We start from the raw sequence: 15,987 nt of genomic DNA, 5'->3' as shown, positions 1-15,987 counted from the left end.
AGGAAACGAAACGAGGTAAAACTAATCATCACAGGGGAAAATCAGCTGATACTCCGTTTCGATAATGAAACGGGTCCATGATTATCACGACTGATAATATAGTTTGTTCCGGAGAGAAAATTCTGATGGAGACAGCAGCAGGTGGGGAGGAAAAACAAGTGTCTGTTTAGTTTTATTTTATTCGGTTTATTCTGATGAGAGAGAGAGTAGAGAGAGAAAGGGAGAGATGGGGATAAAAGTGGGTGAGGAGGACTGAGGAGGAAGGATCAGCAGAGGAGAGAGAGAATAAAAAGACCAGATGTCAACAAATCTGCCTGTCCTTGCGGTTTAGACGAAGGTCGTTCCATTCCCTTCCTCAGAGGAGAGAGAAAGTGAGAAGGGGGGAGGACCGGAGGAGGCAGCAAGCAACACCCCACAGAGGAGAGAGAGAGAGGAACAAGTGAGCGAGAGGGGGGCAGAGCACATAACCAAACAACACCCATCCAAAACCCCCAAAAGGAGGAAAAAAGGAGAGAGAAAACCACGCAGTCGTTTGTTCAGACAAAACAAGAACAAGAACCCACCAGTACGCACTTCCCCCCTCTCTCTCTCCTCCCTCCCTCCGCCAGTCCGCCCCCTGGCCCATCAGATCCAATTCCTTCCCCGACCCCCATCCCGGATCCGCCGCAATTCCTTGGCGTCTCGAGCTCGATTGCTTCCTGCCCGTGGAATTTGCTCCTTTTTCCCGCAAGAATCCTGCCTTGGCTGGCGACTTAGAGGTGGGCGCTTGCGAAGGTGGGGGGGCGGCTCTGCTGGCGTCTAGGGGCCATGGGCGTTGTGGCGCCCGCTGGGCTGTTCGTCCGCCGCATACTCAGGGTCGTCAGGCTCAATCCGCTGCAGCGCAGCGCCAAGAGCCGTTGAGGTGAAAATTTTACTCCGCTGGTTTGTTCCGCCTAGCGCTCTACTCCTAGCTCGGTTGTTGTGAAAAAGATGCAGCTTTTCCGCCTTTTCTTCTTCTTCTTCTTTGAGCCGTCCAAGGTTCTGATTTTTTTTCCTTTCTGGAAATTGGGTTTCTGTTGCAATTAGTTCCTGTGTCAAATTTGGGTTGGATTGACGGCAAGAAGCTGATAATTGCATCCAGTCTTCGCAGCCTTTCGGTTTCCACGTTTGGTAATGATAGGTCGCTTGAGGGAACTGGTTCGTAGGATTTATCAAGTGCGTTGAACTGTCGGGGGTTGACTTATCTTCTCTCCTTCAGTTCCTTCCTGTCTCGCGAGTTGACATCCAAACAGCTGTACCTGCATATTCTTTTTCGTTGTTTGGGCCTTCGGTGCTGTTGCTTTTGATCCTGTGTACGTTTGCTTGATTATTGATAGGGATAGCGAGTTTCGATCTTGCATTGTGTATGATACAGCACATTGAACATCTTGTTTCTTAGATCTTTTACATTGCTCACTGCGGTTTTTGATGTGCAGGTAATTCCTCGTGAACACATTAAGCTTAGGAAGTTACTATTGGCTGCTCATTCAGCTGAGCAGATCGAGCTATCCATTTAGCTCGACACAGTGAAGAGACGCATTGCGCTTACGCATTTTGCGTTAGCTCTTGAACATCCGTTTGGTGTGCTGCGCTGTGAAGGTCACAGAATCCACTTGGCTACATTCCGGGATGGTAATGGGCATCAGAGCATGATAAATGCAGGCTTCTTAACTTGGTAATTAGTCAGTGGAACCCTATCTCTTTAATAGTTTCTTTTGGCAACTGTTAGTCCCAGTTTGTTATGACGTAGTTGGCCATTTGTGCTTGCTTTGGGTTTCTCTCCTCGCTTGCTAGCATTTCATATTTCATTGCTTGGTACAGTATCATTTTAGATGTCAATGCCTAGCTGAGCATCTTAAACTGCTTACATAATTTGTCTGCATTGTTTTTGTTGGTTTGCTGATGCCAGTAGAACTAGGAATTAACAAGTAGTATTTGTTCATTACTTGAGTTCATGCTTTGCACCCTTGAAATTGGCATTGGAATTGCAATTAGAGTTAGACATCATTCTTGTAACTTAAATGCACAAACTGCCACAATAAAGTTGTGACATCTAGCTGACTGAAAGTTTATCTTTTCCTTGCACATGCTCTAAATAATCATCCTTAAATTTATAAAGGGTTAGTGTTCTCCCATAAGCAGCCAATTTCTTATGCTTGTTTCTTTTGCCAACCAGTGAATAACGCATGGTTGTCTTTTTTCCACATTTTAGGCCCATATTGTAGAATCTTTACCGTAATGTATTTTATTTGTACAATTGAATGTTTGATTGACTGGCCTCTTGCAGAGTTTGTAACAAGAATGGGAGCAAAAGTAGAAGGGGAAAGCTATATGCCTGGATATTATGCTACGGGGGATCTCAACATGGAGCCAAATGGTAGGTGGTCTCCATACTATGAGGACAGGGCATCGAATGGCCAGTTATGCAATGGCTTCACAACAAAACCAACAAATGGTTATTCAGAATTTGACAAAGAAATGCTCAAGCACCAAATGCTTGAACATGAAGCTGTATTTAGACAACAGGTGAGTTTACACCAAATTCTAAGCAGCACAGCACAGCACAGCATATCATAATTATTTTTTTTTCTTATCAGTTGTTTCTTTCTGTCAAGCCTCACAACCCACTCATTATCCAGGTGTATGAGCTGCACCGGGTCTACAAAATACAGAGAGATATGATGAAACAGCATCAAAGCAAAGAGATATATTCATATCCAATGCTGGCAGTTGCATCACATACAAATTCACCATCACAAGTGCCACCAAATGGTGCAAAGATGATGTGGCAGATGCCAGTTCCTCCTGTGTCCACAACATACAGAAAAACTCCTGTTGCAGAGCATAATGATACAAACCAGTCCTCCATGAAATTCCTTAGAGAAGGCAGTGTACAGTCCTCTCCAAACGGGTTTCTGTCAAGTGATGCTGCTCCAAGAAGCAGACAAGGCACTTTTGACCTTCAGCTTCCAGCTGATCATTATATAGATGATGACAACACATCAGACAACAAGCCCATAGATTTTCTTGGTCTGGCATCAGATACAAAACCCCGGAACGATGCTGACCTTACATTAGTTAGCGCAGAAGCCTTGGGGAGGTTCAGTGATAATAGTTCAACCTCAGGTTTGCGGACTAAAAATAATCATGGAAGCCAGCAAGTTACTGACCTGAACGAGTCAAATGCTGGCATCTATATGGGTAGAGCAAATGGATCAGTTTCCAAAGGCCTCTCGCATACCCTGGAGAACTCTTGGCACCAACCAATATTGAGACCAAACACAACTAACTTCAGTTTCAATAAAGAATACTCCAAAGACAAGCACGCCGACGAAGGGACAAGCTCAAACTTCTTTGATGCAAGTGCGAAAATAAGGCATGAGAACAAACCGTCAATCAATAAAGGTAACGATAAGGCTCAATCAACACTGTTGTTTATTTTTAAAATAATTCCTAGCCACAGAGTTCTTTTTATGCTGGTCCAGTATATTTGTCAATACCATAGTTACCATATCCATAAACTAAGAATTAATTTGTGTTAAAGCGTATATGTTTGCTTTGGATTTGGGAGGAAAAGTTGTTCATGTTTCTGGTAATATGGTTAGCAAATGGCACAATATGCTATCCTTATCTTTTTACTATTTAACTTAGCCATGCTAGTTCTGTTACTTCGTTCTGGGCATCTTTTTTATTCTTTCGTAGTTCCTTGCTGTAACCTCTGGATTGCAGCCTGAACACCTTCATGGGTCTTATCTTTTTAGTGTCAATGGTGGCCTTTGAGATGTGTACTGTATAATCTAGAATCTACTATGTTGCAAGCTGTTCTCTAGTCCTTATAAGGCTGCAATCTGTACTAGGAGTAGAGCACATGCTCATTTTTTCTTTGGATTACTGGTTTCCCGAATCATATTGCAGAGTAGTACTTCTGTGTATTTTGTTTTCCAGTACTTTGCTCATTGAAACTTGTAATGCCAATCTTCTTTCTGATACATTAACTTGCCTTTCCCCTCAAGGAGGTTTAAAAAAAGAAGACATAGGGTGACTTGCTTTTGCTTGACCACAGCTTGTGTCTTTCCTTTTCTGCATGTCATATTATTTGTTGTCTGGCATATTGATGCTTGTTAATGTCATGCTGAGAGCTTAGATAGTTTCTTTTGGATGTTTCTTTATAGCTTGCACATTCTTTTACTGAACTGTATTCACAGCTGACTTGGTCCTGTCTTATAATTGTTCTGTTTCTTACTTTAACCCTTCAGGTAAACAAGTCAGCAGTATAACATTTTTAGCACCCAGATATAGTGATGCTGATCCCTCAAAATACTTCAAAGCTGCCGACGGGAGGCCTGCCAATTATAACCAATTTGTTTACCAAGGTCAAAATAGTTCAGTTGGATGGTTTGCACGAAGTCCTCTGGAACCTTCTGCTATCAATAATTTTGCTACGCTTGACCGTCCACATCATTCAAATACGGGTACATTTGCTGCCCCCATCTCTATTCCTCAAATAGACCACCCTTCCATTGTCTCCCCAATGGGTTCTTGCACAGCAGACCCAAGGAGCAGCGTTATCAATAATCCTGCTTTAATTGCACGGTTCAATGGATCGTCAGCTGTGAATTCGTACACCAGTCTTAGTGCTGTGACGCAGAGCATTGGAACTTCGACTCCAAAGCTGAAAAATGTGGATAATTTAGATGGCCGCTATCCTGGTTTTCCACTTGATCCATTTTCTGGGTCCCACTCACGTCATCAGGTAGCAATTTCAAGTGACCTGGAGCACAAGAACTCCCAGAAGTTTGAACATTCAGATCGACAGTCCCATGGCAAGGGCATGAAGAACTTTAATTTGAATGAGGCACTGTCAGATTGTCAGGAAGATAGTCTTGTAGAACAAGAAGGGAGATGTGCTGGCAGTTTTCAGCATAGTAAAGACGGGGGATCAGTATTCGGGATCTCTTGGCTCAAAAATAAAGGTAGATGTGCTGACCCGATAGCTTTGGAGAAGCCAGGGAAGTTGTTTGGCCATTCATTTGGAACTGCAGTGGAGCTGAAAAATACTAAAGACCAGAACGAACTTGGCCAAACTATTCGGAATTTATCAGATTCTGCCTCAACATCCCTAGGCTGTGGGATTAAGAAAGATGGGCCTTCAGAAGACATTATCGCTAGAACTCTGCTTGTTTGTAATAAGGCCCAAGAGACTGCTGCACGTTTACCTCTTTCATGCCAGAAGCATGTGCCTAAAGATGGACAGGCTGCTGAAGGAGTCATCAAGAAAAGTGGCGCCCCCATCAGGAATTTCATCGATCTGAATGATGATGTACCAAACGAAGACAATTCTGAGGAATCGGTAGTGTCACATGAATGTCAGGTGGCCCCTTTACAGAACAACCAGCCTAAACGTGCGTTCGTGATTGACTTGGAGGTGCCAGCTTGTGAAGACGGTGCTGCATGGACTTTTGATCAAGAATGCGCACATCCTGGTAAACTTGACGCATACCAGGAGATTGACAGCACATCTGTTACAGCCGCTATGGCAGCAGCTGAGAACATTGTTGCATTGTCAATGGATATACCAACAGCTGCTGAGGTGTCTGATGATATGTTGCAGTGGTTTGCAGATCTCGCTGTATCAAACATCAATGACCTTGCTGAACAAGTGGAACTCCAAGCTTGCACCAATGATACCAGTGATGATGAGTTGGATTCATTTGAGTCCTTGACACTGAAGCTGGAAGAAACCAAGATTGATGAATACTGGAGCAGGCCACTGGAACCTGCAATCACAACCGATGAACAAGCAGTTTCAACTGCTCACCTCCTCACCAAGCCTAGAAGGGGCCAGCAAAGGAGGCGACGGCAAAAGCGGGACTTTCAGAAAGATATCTTGCCTGGCCTTTCGTCACTTTCCCGGCCTGAAATCATAGAGGATGTTCAGCTGCTTGAGGGGTTAGTCCAGGCTTCTGGTGGATCCTGGGAGTCGAGTCTAACTAGGCGAGGACGTTATGGTGGGCGGACAAGAGGTAGGAAACCTCGGAAAACTGTAGTAACTGTAACCGTAGAAGAGGAGGAGGTTGAGGTCAGCCCCCCACCCCCTAAACCTGCTGGCACTGGAGACTTGGAAGCCGATGAAAGGGGTATGATTGGATGGGGAAGAACAACAAGGCGGTGTCGCAGAACCAGATGTCCGTCAGGCAACAACATCGCAGCTGCATCTTGAGAAAGGTCTTGCCAGCAAGCATTGGACAGCATTCTCAGGTATTGGGCGGCACCCGTTTGTTATAGAGACTAAGATGGATGATGGACTGGTATAAGGTGATCAGTCATGAGTGTACATACTTTGTCGGCCTATTGGCCTCACCCCCAAACTTTCATGCTTTTGGGTCGAAACATGGTGTACGTTCCTATAATAAATTCCGTAAATTAGTTGATAAGACATTTCTGAGACAGCATTGTATTAAGCTGTTCCAGGTTATTAGGTCCGGTATAATTCATTGTGACAAAACTGAAATGCCTGTGAGCCACCTTGATCTCTGAAGAATAGCTCATCGCATGTGCAACAAAGGGTATGAAGGAGGGTCCGAGTCTGTATTCTTTTTGTACCTTATGTTCTGGTTAATTGGCTAGCATTTAGCCATTAGCATACGACTTGCTATTTGAATTTGATTCGACCATCCGGCTGAACCCTTGGATTATGCAATTGTTGCGTCCCAATTTTCTTGTTCCCATTCAAGCATCATACTAACGTTGCTAATGTTTGCCGCAAACTTTTGCGAACCCACTTGACATTATCAACAAATTCAGAGGCCAAAGTCATACATACTTCCATCAGGTGAAGGCCATCATGTCACACTTTTCAGGGTCCTTGACATGTGGGACCCAGCTGATGTGATGCTTCTGCTGGACAAGCTTTGTGCTTTGATCACGCTGACCTATTCGTGTCAAACCCTTCTAGTATTATTATATTCTGTTCTGCAGCAATCAAACGTGCGTGAATCTGTTTCAGCAAATGGCTGAATCTTCCTGCCAGAAATGATCACTGCGAGAGCGAGACCAACACCGCTCAGACAGAATTCAGGAACGGAGCCTGAGCCGAATGCTATTGGACCGACCTTAAATCTGCCTTGATATCTCGGCCCACGATGCCGTCAGTCAGCAGGAGCTCAATTTTTCTATTCGAATTTCGGAGCGCTCCGCCTCCGCCTCCCAGTTCACTCCGCTAGCGAGGGCCACGCCGCGCCTTGAGACCCGTCGATGGCGAGGCGGAGCCTGGCGGGCGGCGCCACCGCAGGCGCCGCATCCCGGGTTCGGTTTGCGCCCACCTCCAACAACCTGCTCGTCTCCTCGTGGGATTCGGTGAGAGCTCTCTCTCCCCGCCTCGCGGTTCGCTGCGGCTTAGGCGTCTCTCCTTGCCACTTCCTGGTTCGGTGGAGTTCGCCGGAGATGCAAACAATTCTGAATTTCTTTGGGGTTGGGGGTGGTATTTTTCGGTAAATTGCCGCGGTCCAGCTCATATCGGAGTAAAATTTGGGCGCGCTCAAGTCGATTTGAAATTTGGGGGAGATCGTTTCCGTGGTGGTGGCCAGGTGGGGAGCAGTGTCTGATAGGGTTTTGCGCCGGATTTGTTCCACAGGGGCTGCGGCTGTATGACGCCGACGCGAACGCGCTGCGGTTCAAGGCGGACTCGGAGGCGGCGCTTCTGGATTGCTGCTTCGAGAATGAGTCAGCAGCGTTCGCTGGCTGCTCTGATGGATCTGTGAGAAGGTAAAGTTAAAAAGCAATCCGTTTCTGTATTCTATCCTAAGGCATCTGTTTAGTGCCTCGTGCTAGTCAGCTAGTGTATTATGTTGCATTTTAGTGTTGCTGAATGCATGATAGCGTGAGTTATCAGTGTGCTTCCTATACTGACATTCAAGTTCCACAGCTTAATTCTGCGCACTGTTCCTGATGCAGTTCATTATGTATTTTGACGTAGTAAGAATTAAACACAAATCTAGAAATTACAAGAACTAAGCGCCAGTATACAAAATGCATGTACAAATTTGACCTTGGGTTGACCATTGCAATAATTTTGCATTTGCTGCTAATGCATGATAGAGCAAATGAGGCATTATGGTTCCATTTAGCGCTGTTTGCTTGCATCTTTGCATTCTTTCGATGTGCCATCTATAGGACAAATCATATTAGTTCGTACTCTATTACAACTAGACGTGCAATTGCAACTATATCGAGGTAGAAAGGATTATGTGTCACTGATAGAGTAAAGTCGCACTCTTCACGTTTATTAGTTTAATTTGGAAACTCTATATCATTGCATTTACGTTATAGGAAATATTCTCAGGTATGACTTCCGCTCAGGTTCTGAGGATACAGTGGGGCTCCATGAAGATGTGGTTGCTTGTACTGAATATTGTCAGATCACTGGTAAGGATGACCGTAAAATAGTCTTGTACTCTTATATGTTGATGATTTTGTGGTTGGTTCATTAGATGTTTTGTCTGTATAGAACTATAGATAGATGTTCTTGACTTCTCGTCAATTGCTTTTGAAACACGTACAAACCTGATAATGTTTAGCAGCCGAGTCCTTTTTAGGAACCAATTCAAACACTACTCTATATTTAAAGATTTATGCACCATGTTGAAAAAGGCACCATTTTATTCTTGCATCTTAAATTTATAATCAAATACCACTGGAGCATGTATTTATTGCTATTACGTTATTATTTTTCAGGTCAAATTGTGACTGGCACCTTTAACAAAAAGCTTCAATTCTGGGATGCAAAAGTAAGAAGTGTAAGCCCCAACAGCACAATCACCTTCAATTCGGATGTGACATCGCTTTCATTGTGCGGCATGTATATATCAGCCGCAGTTGCCAAAACAGTTAATTTTTATGACATGAGGAATCTAACTGGGCCAGTTGAAGCAAACTTTTCTCCTCTAGAGTACCAAATTCGATGCCATCAATCTTCTGCGGAGTGGGATGGTATGTCTTTTTTGAAAAAAAAACTTAATTAGGAATTTCAATAATTCTTTTTTGTAAGGCTTTAAGTCTGTCTTCATGATAACTTTCATAACAATTGATATATGGTCATCAACATAAAGTAAACTTTTTATGTTGCTTAGCAAGACCTTGTGTATAGTTAGTATTTCTATAAAAGTTGAAATTTGATTTTAAATGAAATTACATTGCAAGGTAGGATCTTGTAAGAATAAAATGTTGAATTTAATTCATTTGGTTTATTGTCAAATGGCCTCATATATGCTTTGGTCATTCATTCTGCCATGGATTTTAGATCCAGATGTGACATTGTTTTTCAATCATGTGACAATTCTTTTTTTTATTAGGATATGTTGCTGGTTCTGTCGACGGAGTTGTTGCATTGAACTATCTTGATGATGTAAAAAATGAGAATATGGGGTTAGTATTGGTATGCTCTTTAGGTTTCAGTTTGTTGTTTATTCATCTCATTATTACTTATATACTATCTTTTAACCATACTTGATTAAAAATAAGGCACGTAATTCTGGTGCATTATGGCGCAAGGTAATTTCTCATCTGAATGGAGATGATGCAGAGATTGCAATCAACATTTTAAGAATAATTTTTCATAATATCCTATCATCTCTTATTAACTTGTGGAATTGCCTGTTTTTTACATTAATCGTATCTCTAGATCACATCCCTACCTAGTTTTCTATCCATATTTCTTACAAAAGGACCAATCAGAACTAAATTGGACATCTTTTAGGTAGCAGGGCCAAAATAAGCAAGGGAGAAAGTACAAATCATCCATTGTAATTCTAGTTGTGTTTTTGCAGATATGCTTTCCGATGTCATCCAAATTCCAGAAACGGAAGATCCAACCTGGTTCCAATAAATTGCATCGCAATGCATCCAAGGTATGTTTTGCATATAGAAGGTCTATCATTTTCTCAAGATGGAACTAAACTCATATGCTTATGATCCGCAGCAAGAAAACTTTTGTTACTGGAGATGATGGAGGATATGCTATCGCCTGGGATGCTGAATTAAAAAAGAAACTGATTGAGGTAATATCAAGTTTTTGTTTGATTGCTTAGTCTCAAGGAATGTTTTGTTTGTGGTAAGATCACTTCAGAGTGAAATGTCTTCCCATAGTTTCTCCTGCTAAATCTAGTGTCATCCTCCCCTTTCCATACTGATTAATTTATGCCTTCCCCAAATGGTATTATCATTTGGTCTGCTGATTCAGTTACAGAACAATGAACAACAGAAGTTATTTGTTAACAGGAGAGTAACACAGTGCTATATTGATTTAAAAAGATGCTTAGTTTGTTGCATATTTTGTGCAAAATTCCAGCTGGCAGGGTTCATTTATTACTTCTTGAAAAATATTCCTAAATAGTTGAACCCCTGCTAACCCTTGGACTTCCATGTATAACATGGTTGATGGTGCCTTAAATCACAAAGCATACAACATTTTCTCCTCCTGCTTACATTTTGCTCTGTCTGCCTATGGCAGCTTTTCCACTCTTATCTAATTTTGAGCGACTGGATTTCTTTGTTCTTTGGTTCAGTTATGTAAAAGCAACAATATTTTACTATTGCAGCTTCCTAGCTATTCGGGCAGTGTGGCATCAATGGCGTATAACTATAATGGCCAACTTTTGGCAGTTGCTCCAAACTGTTATCAAGAAGCGGATAAAATGTGAGTGGCTTCTAAACTGCAAGCTTCTTTTGAATTTATCATTAGTAATTTGAAATTCATCTTGAATGTTGTAAAAGATTAAAATAACCACAACTCTGATTGCTTGCGTTGAATTTCTGCAAGCAAAATGTATCTGTAACTACTGAATCAGACAGAAATACCATCCAAGCAAATCATTTAGTTTTGCCCATGCTCACACTTGTATTGTTGGCTTACCCATCACCTATGCAAGCATGAAATTGAAAAGGCGCTTACCACTAGAAAACCATGATTTCCTGCCATATGGGATACATTACGTGCAAAATCACTGTGCATTGGAGATTTCCAAATAACAGAGAGCACTCCTAGTAGTTGCTTTCTCGCTCCCTAATCTATAAGCATCTGGCTATCTCCATTGGGTTAGGTGGTAGTAACTGGAGGGTTGGTAAAAGAAAATTATAACACTTTCCAAAATTATTGGTATCTCTTCCATTTTGTAGCATGATGTTGGAGAGGTTTCTCTTGCTTCTGCAGCAATTTTCACACCGTACCTTTAGCTTTAATATCCTTATGTCACAAAGAAAGCGCTGAACGTGTCTGATAATCATTTTGCTTGCAAATTTTTATTGGCCAGGGTGGAGAACCATCAGATATTCATTGAAACGGTGGAGGCCTTCAAACGGAAGTCTCATTTGGTGTAGGACCCTTCTAACCAAAACTAGGATTGCTTACCCTATTGTTGTACAACTAATCATGCTAAAGTGCTCCCTTTGTATTGATTATGCTGTCACATGTCCAAGCTCAGCATGATGTAGCAACGTGTTGTAATTTGTTGTATGGTTAAGCATTATTCTGTATAGATATGAACATGTTCCCATTTCCCTGTCCCAGCTCGTGTACAATAGAGAAACTTGTTCTAGACCCATGCGAGAGAGCAGAAAAAGGGTCGAAGCAAAGTTGTGTTTTTCCTTTTCGACTGAAGTCGAAATATGGTCCCAAGTTGGACCATATCGTGAAAAGGAATATTGTGTGTTTTTTTTTTATGTGGAACAAATTGAAGTGTCTGTGGCTCGGCGTTGCCTACGTCTGGAGAGAGTCTCTGTCGCATTCCGGTGCAGGGCATCCAGCAGATGTGCCGTGATGCTGCTGACTGTTATCTTCAGGCATAGAAATTCCATGCGGAGACCTTTCAGCTTATGGAATGGACTGTCAGTTGGTGCCGACTATGTTTTTTTTGACCGCGTTAACCGCGACCGGTCGTGCGCATGCGGACTGCACGATCCCCTCTGGACTCTGGAGACAGTATGTCTGAGCAAACCGCAAAAGCAGGGCACCGCACAGTAGCAATATACACATACGTCACTTTTAGAACGACATCACGCTGATGTAGGCGAACATAATAAGTTATTTTTTCTTCAAAAACCATTACTCTCTCATCAAGTGTCTATTTTCAAATTCGTTTTCACCATTACGAATTTTGTGATGAGATGTACAAAATAAGATTCATATTTGATATGTTTTAAAAACGTTTTACATGATTGTCAACTCTTATTGAATGTACAATATTAACTTATAGACTGTGTAGCAATTTATGTTGTAATTTGGAGGTAGCAACTTGACTTGTTTATCTGTTAAAAAATTGTAAACGACCATGTAGCAACTTGTATTATACCGTGTAAAACTTGCATGTCCAGTATCAACTTAACTTATACAATGAATTTGTATGAAGTTATTACTATTAATTTATATAAAAATACACAATAATTTATTTAGAAACTATTTGGCAACTTATATAGATACTTCAAATGAGTAAGAACGTTAGTAGCTTTGTTTAAATAAAAGGAACATTAGTAGCTACACACTTAATTTAGAATTAGCTACTGCACATTATCATAAATTGTCAGTACATAAAAACTATTTCAAAATATATGCATCATTGGTCTAGTTTTATAGATCTCGTGATAATGAACATAGTGGTGCAAATGAAATTTAAAATGAATAGACAAAAGTAAAGTTATCGCATGTTTAAGAAGTCAAACAAATGAAAAACATGTTGGTCATGTCACCCCAAATCCCACTCATAGGTTATGCAGGTCGCCTAAATTCTCTTGACACGCAAACTAGATTCTTATTATTCTGATTATACGCAGGACCAATAAATTCTGCACGCAGTTGTGCTTCCACAAACGGGTCAGCCCACGACGCGCAACAGGTCGCGAGGGTCGCGCGTTCGGCTCGAGCGTGACGTGTCGCCGTATAGATTTTTCCTACGTTTTTCTCTTTTTTTGGAAAAAATATCGGGTGCATGTGGACGCCCATGTAGTTATGCTGGGTCTGACCAGTGTGGCGGGCCTAAAGGGTTTTTATGGCCCAGTTAAAGAATTGGCCTAACAAGACAACACGTTAGGCCTACTCAGCACGTTAGGCCCCCCATTGTCTCCAGTAGCCCAGCCCAGCTCCAGCGCAAGCCACGGGCTCCCTCGCGGTGCCCCTCTCCGACGGCGACTCGCATCCGCGCCGCCACGCGATTCGGCGACGCCGTCCGTCGGTTCCTCCGCAGTCTGCTAGGCGTCACTCCGCCCGCTCGTTCTCCACTCTCCAGGCCCTGATCGAGGCAGCACCGCCCGACCCTGACGACGCCTGAGCGGGAGCGGCCGAGCCCTAGTGCCGTCGTTTTGCCGGGGCCGCCCGACTCCGTGACGTTGCCTGCGTGGGACGGGCGACGCCGCCAGTCCGTGACGGCGGACGGCCACGGGTCACAGCGGCACAGGAGGCATCCCCAATCGGCAAATCCCCTAACGGCGACTGGTGTATACTCTGCTCCATCTCCATCCCGCATTCCCGCTTCAACCCTTTGTCATCATGCTTGAAGAACCAGATGATCACTGGTTAGTTAATTTGAATTGTTAGAGAAAGTAAGGACTTGTTAGGGTGTCATGTCCTATACTGCTTTGATATCTTTATCTTCGCTTCTTTAAGTTCTTTATTATGAGAACACAGCTTTTATATGCTTGGTGCACACGTGATCTGTATTTGCCTTCTTGTTAGGCTCTGGAATAGGTAGAGAAAAACATCCCATCCTTGAGAAGTTGAGATTGTAATACTTTATGCAAGACCTTACCTGTGTTCAAACTATTTACATTGTAATTTATGCAATGTTTGAACTTATATGTCGAATTTAAGGTATTAGGAGACCTTTTATATATACCAGCGAACTTTTGGTTCTTTTATACTTGTGTATACTGAATTATAGAAGAATTTTATAGTTGTATATTGGATTATACAGTATTGCTTATTGGAGTTTTGTAGCTAGGCATACTGGTCTGTCACTGGGTCCGCCACTGCTCCTACCTCTCCCAAATCTCAGCGATGATGCAGAAGAAGCTAACACTGCTGCAGACAGTGGCGGCTGCGGGAGTCTTCTCAGTTGTCTCCTGCTGGTAACACGACCTGATGTAATCTAGTACCCCCATGCAAATTCTTCTCCAGAGCATTTTAGATCTCCTGCACCTCTTGTGCTGCAGGTATGGCTTCATGTTTGGAAGGGAGTCCGCGCGGCGTGAGCTAGGTGGCATCATAGACGACCTCCGCAAGTCTAACACCACATCTATTGCTTCCTCTGAACCTGATGCTAATTCCAAGCCATAATACGGTATGGTATTTCCCCCATATAAAAGTGGTCAGTTTTGTTTGTGGATTCTGTTAGGTAGATGGAATAACCAATCTTGGAGATGTTGTTATCTCCTACTAATTATTTGTCCCTCTAAAATGTGTACTCGCTTGAATGTCTATTTAGAATGAAAACAAGTTATGAAATACTGTTTGGTCAAGGGGATAGAATATTAATGCCTTGCAATCGGAGTGTGGCTCATTTTTTTTTCTGCAATATGTGTGGATCAGATGGTTTTATGGTACTATTTCAGATGAAGGGAACAAGATATAATATTATGTCTAGACATTCTGGTGTTGTCTGTGAGAAACAAATTTTTAGCTGGCTCATTACCAATCAGCTATGGTTGGTGATTGGTTGGAACTTGTATTTTGCATCAAGCAATATATGACTTCACACTGATTTTAACTAATTATCTAGAATTTTCAAGGATTGAGGAAGCCAATGGCAGTAACGATAACATTGTTCTTTATCTTGCACCAATAGGCTAGACTTTATGGAAAATGTCATACATGGTAAATTGAATTTGGCAGGACAGTGTTGTTAGGGCAAGCATGTGAATAATTTATTTCGAAGCTATGAGGATGAGATCTCAACGCCTTAAGCTTCTAAACAACTGTACTGCAACCCAAGAATTAAGGTAGTATAAGGTGGCTGATGATGCAGGGCTTTTTGGTGCTGGTGTTAGCATAATGAGTATCCCTGTCCTAGATGTTGCTAAGGATATTTGATGTCCACCAATCATCATGTTTGATTCTGTTCAATCTTTTTTGTATTGCCATGATATTATTTTCTCACATAAATAGCACAGCTAGCTGAGTTAACAACAGTTTACATAGACTCATGCGGTATTTTCTTCAAATACAGATCCAGGCCAGCAATCCCAAGAGCAAGAATAGGCGTTCATCATAAATGATCTGATTGGCTATTAGACCTTCTCACCAAGGAGGATGATTATCAGAGGAAGATCGAGGCAATTGGACAATAGGTTTGGTAGGTCTGTTTTACTGAGGCTGCGTTTTGAATTTACTGAAATGTGTAATTGTATCATTTGATATGTGGCCTGGAGAGCTGTTCCTTCCCTTATTAACAATATTGCTCATAAATCTTCAGGCATGGCAGAACTGTTGGTGCATGATACTGCTGATATGTGATTATTTCTTTCACGCTATTGATTTGTTGAGCTCATACGATCACGTCTTTTGGAAAACATGAAGAAACTATGCTAATTGTTTGTTATTGTCTGCGCAAGCAGTGATGACTCTATAATAATATGGAAATATGAACAAACAATTTCTAGGCCAAGATATATATTGGGAATATAATGCCTTTGAAATACATCCGTCTTCCTCGAAACAATAATTCATCGTTGGCAATTAGTTTTCTCCGTAGCTGGCTGAGTTTGGAAGTTTCGTGTTGATGCTTATTTTTCTTTTGGTATCTTTTTTGCTGAGCTGTCTTTCGTACGCCTGCTTAAACATGGGTTCACTTTTTAGCCTCCTTTCCTCCAATGAAATCTCCTGGGGCCATCTTGAAAACATAAATTCTTGATGCGTTTATTTGGAAAATAAACCTAGTGCTTTGAAAGTTTTTCTCTTCCAGTCAGGTCGTCTTTTTTTACGGCGGG

The 15,987-nt window shown here is 42.2% G+C and overlaps 3 protein-coding genes across 4 annotated transcripts; all 3 read left to right on the top strand.

Moving 5' to 3' along the window:
• The first annotated feature begins 307 nt into the window (after positions 1 to 307).
• LOC117837641 (uncharacterized) lies at positions 308 to 6,718 on the top strand. Of its 2 annotated transcripts, none has more exons than XM_072290713.1 (5): positions 308 to 565; positions 1,455 to 1,693; positions 2,306 to 2,544; positions 2,658 to 3,423; positions 4,275 to 6,718. In XM_072290713.1, exons 3-5 carry the CDS (start codon positions 2,320 to 2,322, stop codon positions 6,236 to 6,238), a joined length of 2,955 nt encoding a protein of 984 aa, XP_072146814.1. In that variant the 5' UTR covers positions 308 to 565; positions 1,455 to 1,693; positions 2,306 to 2,319; the 3' UTR covers positions 6,239 to 6,718. The 2 variants fall into 2 exon arrangements, with proteins under 2 accessions (XP_072146814.1, XP_034573259.1); XM_034717368.2 differs by having other exon boundaries at positions 308 to 901.
• A 419-nt stretch (positions 6,719 to 7,137) lies between these two features.
• On the top strand, positions 7,138 to 11,733 carry LOC117837642 (mitotic checkpoint protein BUB3.3). Its single transcript, XM_034717369.2, has 9 exons — positions 7,138 to 7,374; positions 7,652 to 7,782; positions 8,360 to 8,442; positions 8,752 to 9,006; positions 9,369 to 9,441; positions 9,843 to 9,923; positions 9,995 to 10,073; positions 10,614 to 10,711; positions 11,325 to 11,733. Exons 1-9 carry the CDS (start codon positions 7,273 to 7,275, stop codon positions 11,389 to 11,391), a joined length of 969 nt encoding a protein of 322 aa, XP_034573260.1. The 5' UTR covers positions 7,138 to 7,272; the 3' UTR covers positions 11,392 to 11,733.
• A 1,399-nt stretch (positions 11,734 to 13,132) lies between these two features.
• On the top strand, positions 13,133 to 15,531 carry LOC117837646 (uncharacterized). The gene is made up of 4 exons (XM_072290714.1): positions 13,133 to 13,578; positions 14,004 to 14,130; positions 14,215 to 14,342; positions 15,228 to 15,531. Exons 1-3 carry the CDS (start codon positions 13,569 to 13,571, stop codon positions 14,336 to 14,338), a joined length of 261 nt encoding a protein of 86 aa, XP_072146815.1. The 5' UTR covers positions 13,133 to 13,568; the 3' UTR covers positions 14,339 to 14,342; positions 15,228 to 15,531.
• The last annotated feature ends 456 nt before the right edge of the window (positions 15,532 to 15,987 follow it).

This window comes from Setaria viridis, chromosome 9 (assembly GCF_005286985.2).
Source record: "Setaria viridis chromosome 9, Setaria_viridis_v4.0, whole genome shotgun sequence".
Classification (NCBI taxonomy): Eukaryota; Viridiplantae; Streptophyta; class Magnoliopsida; order Poales; family Poaceae; genus Setaria; species Setaria viridis.
Note: the sequence above shows the minus strand (reverse complement) of the source record. Positions and strands in the feature narration are given on the sequence as shown.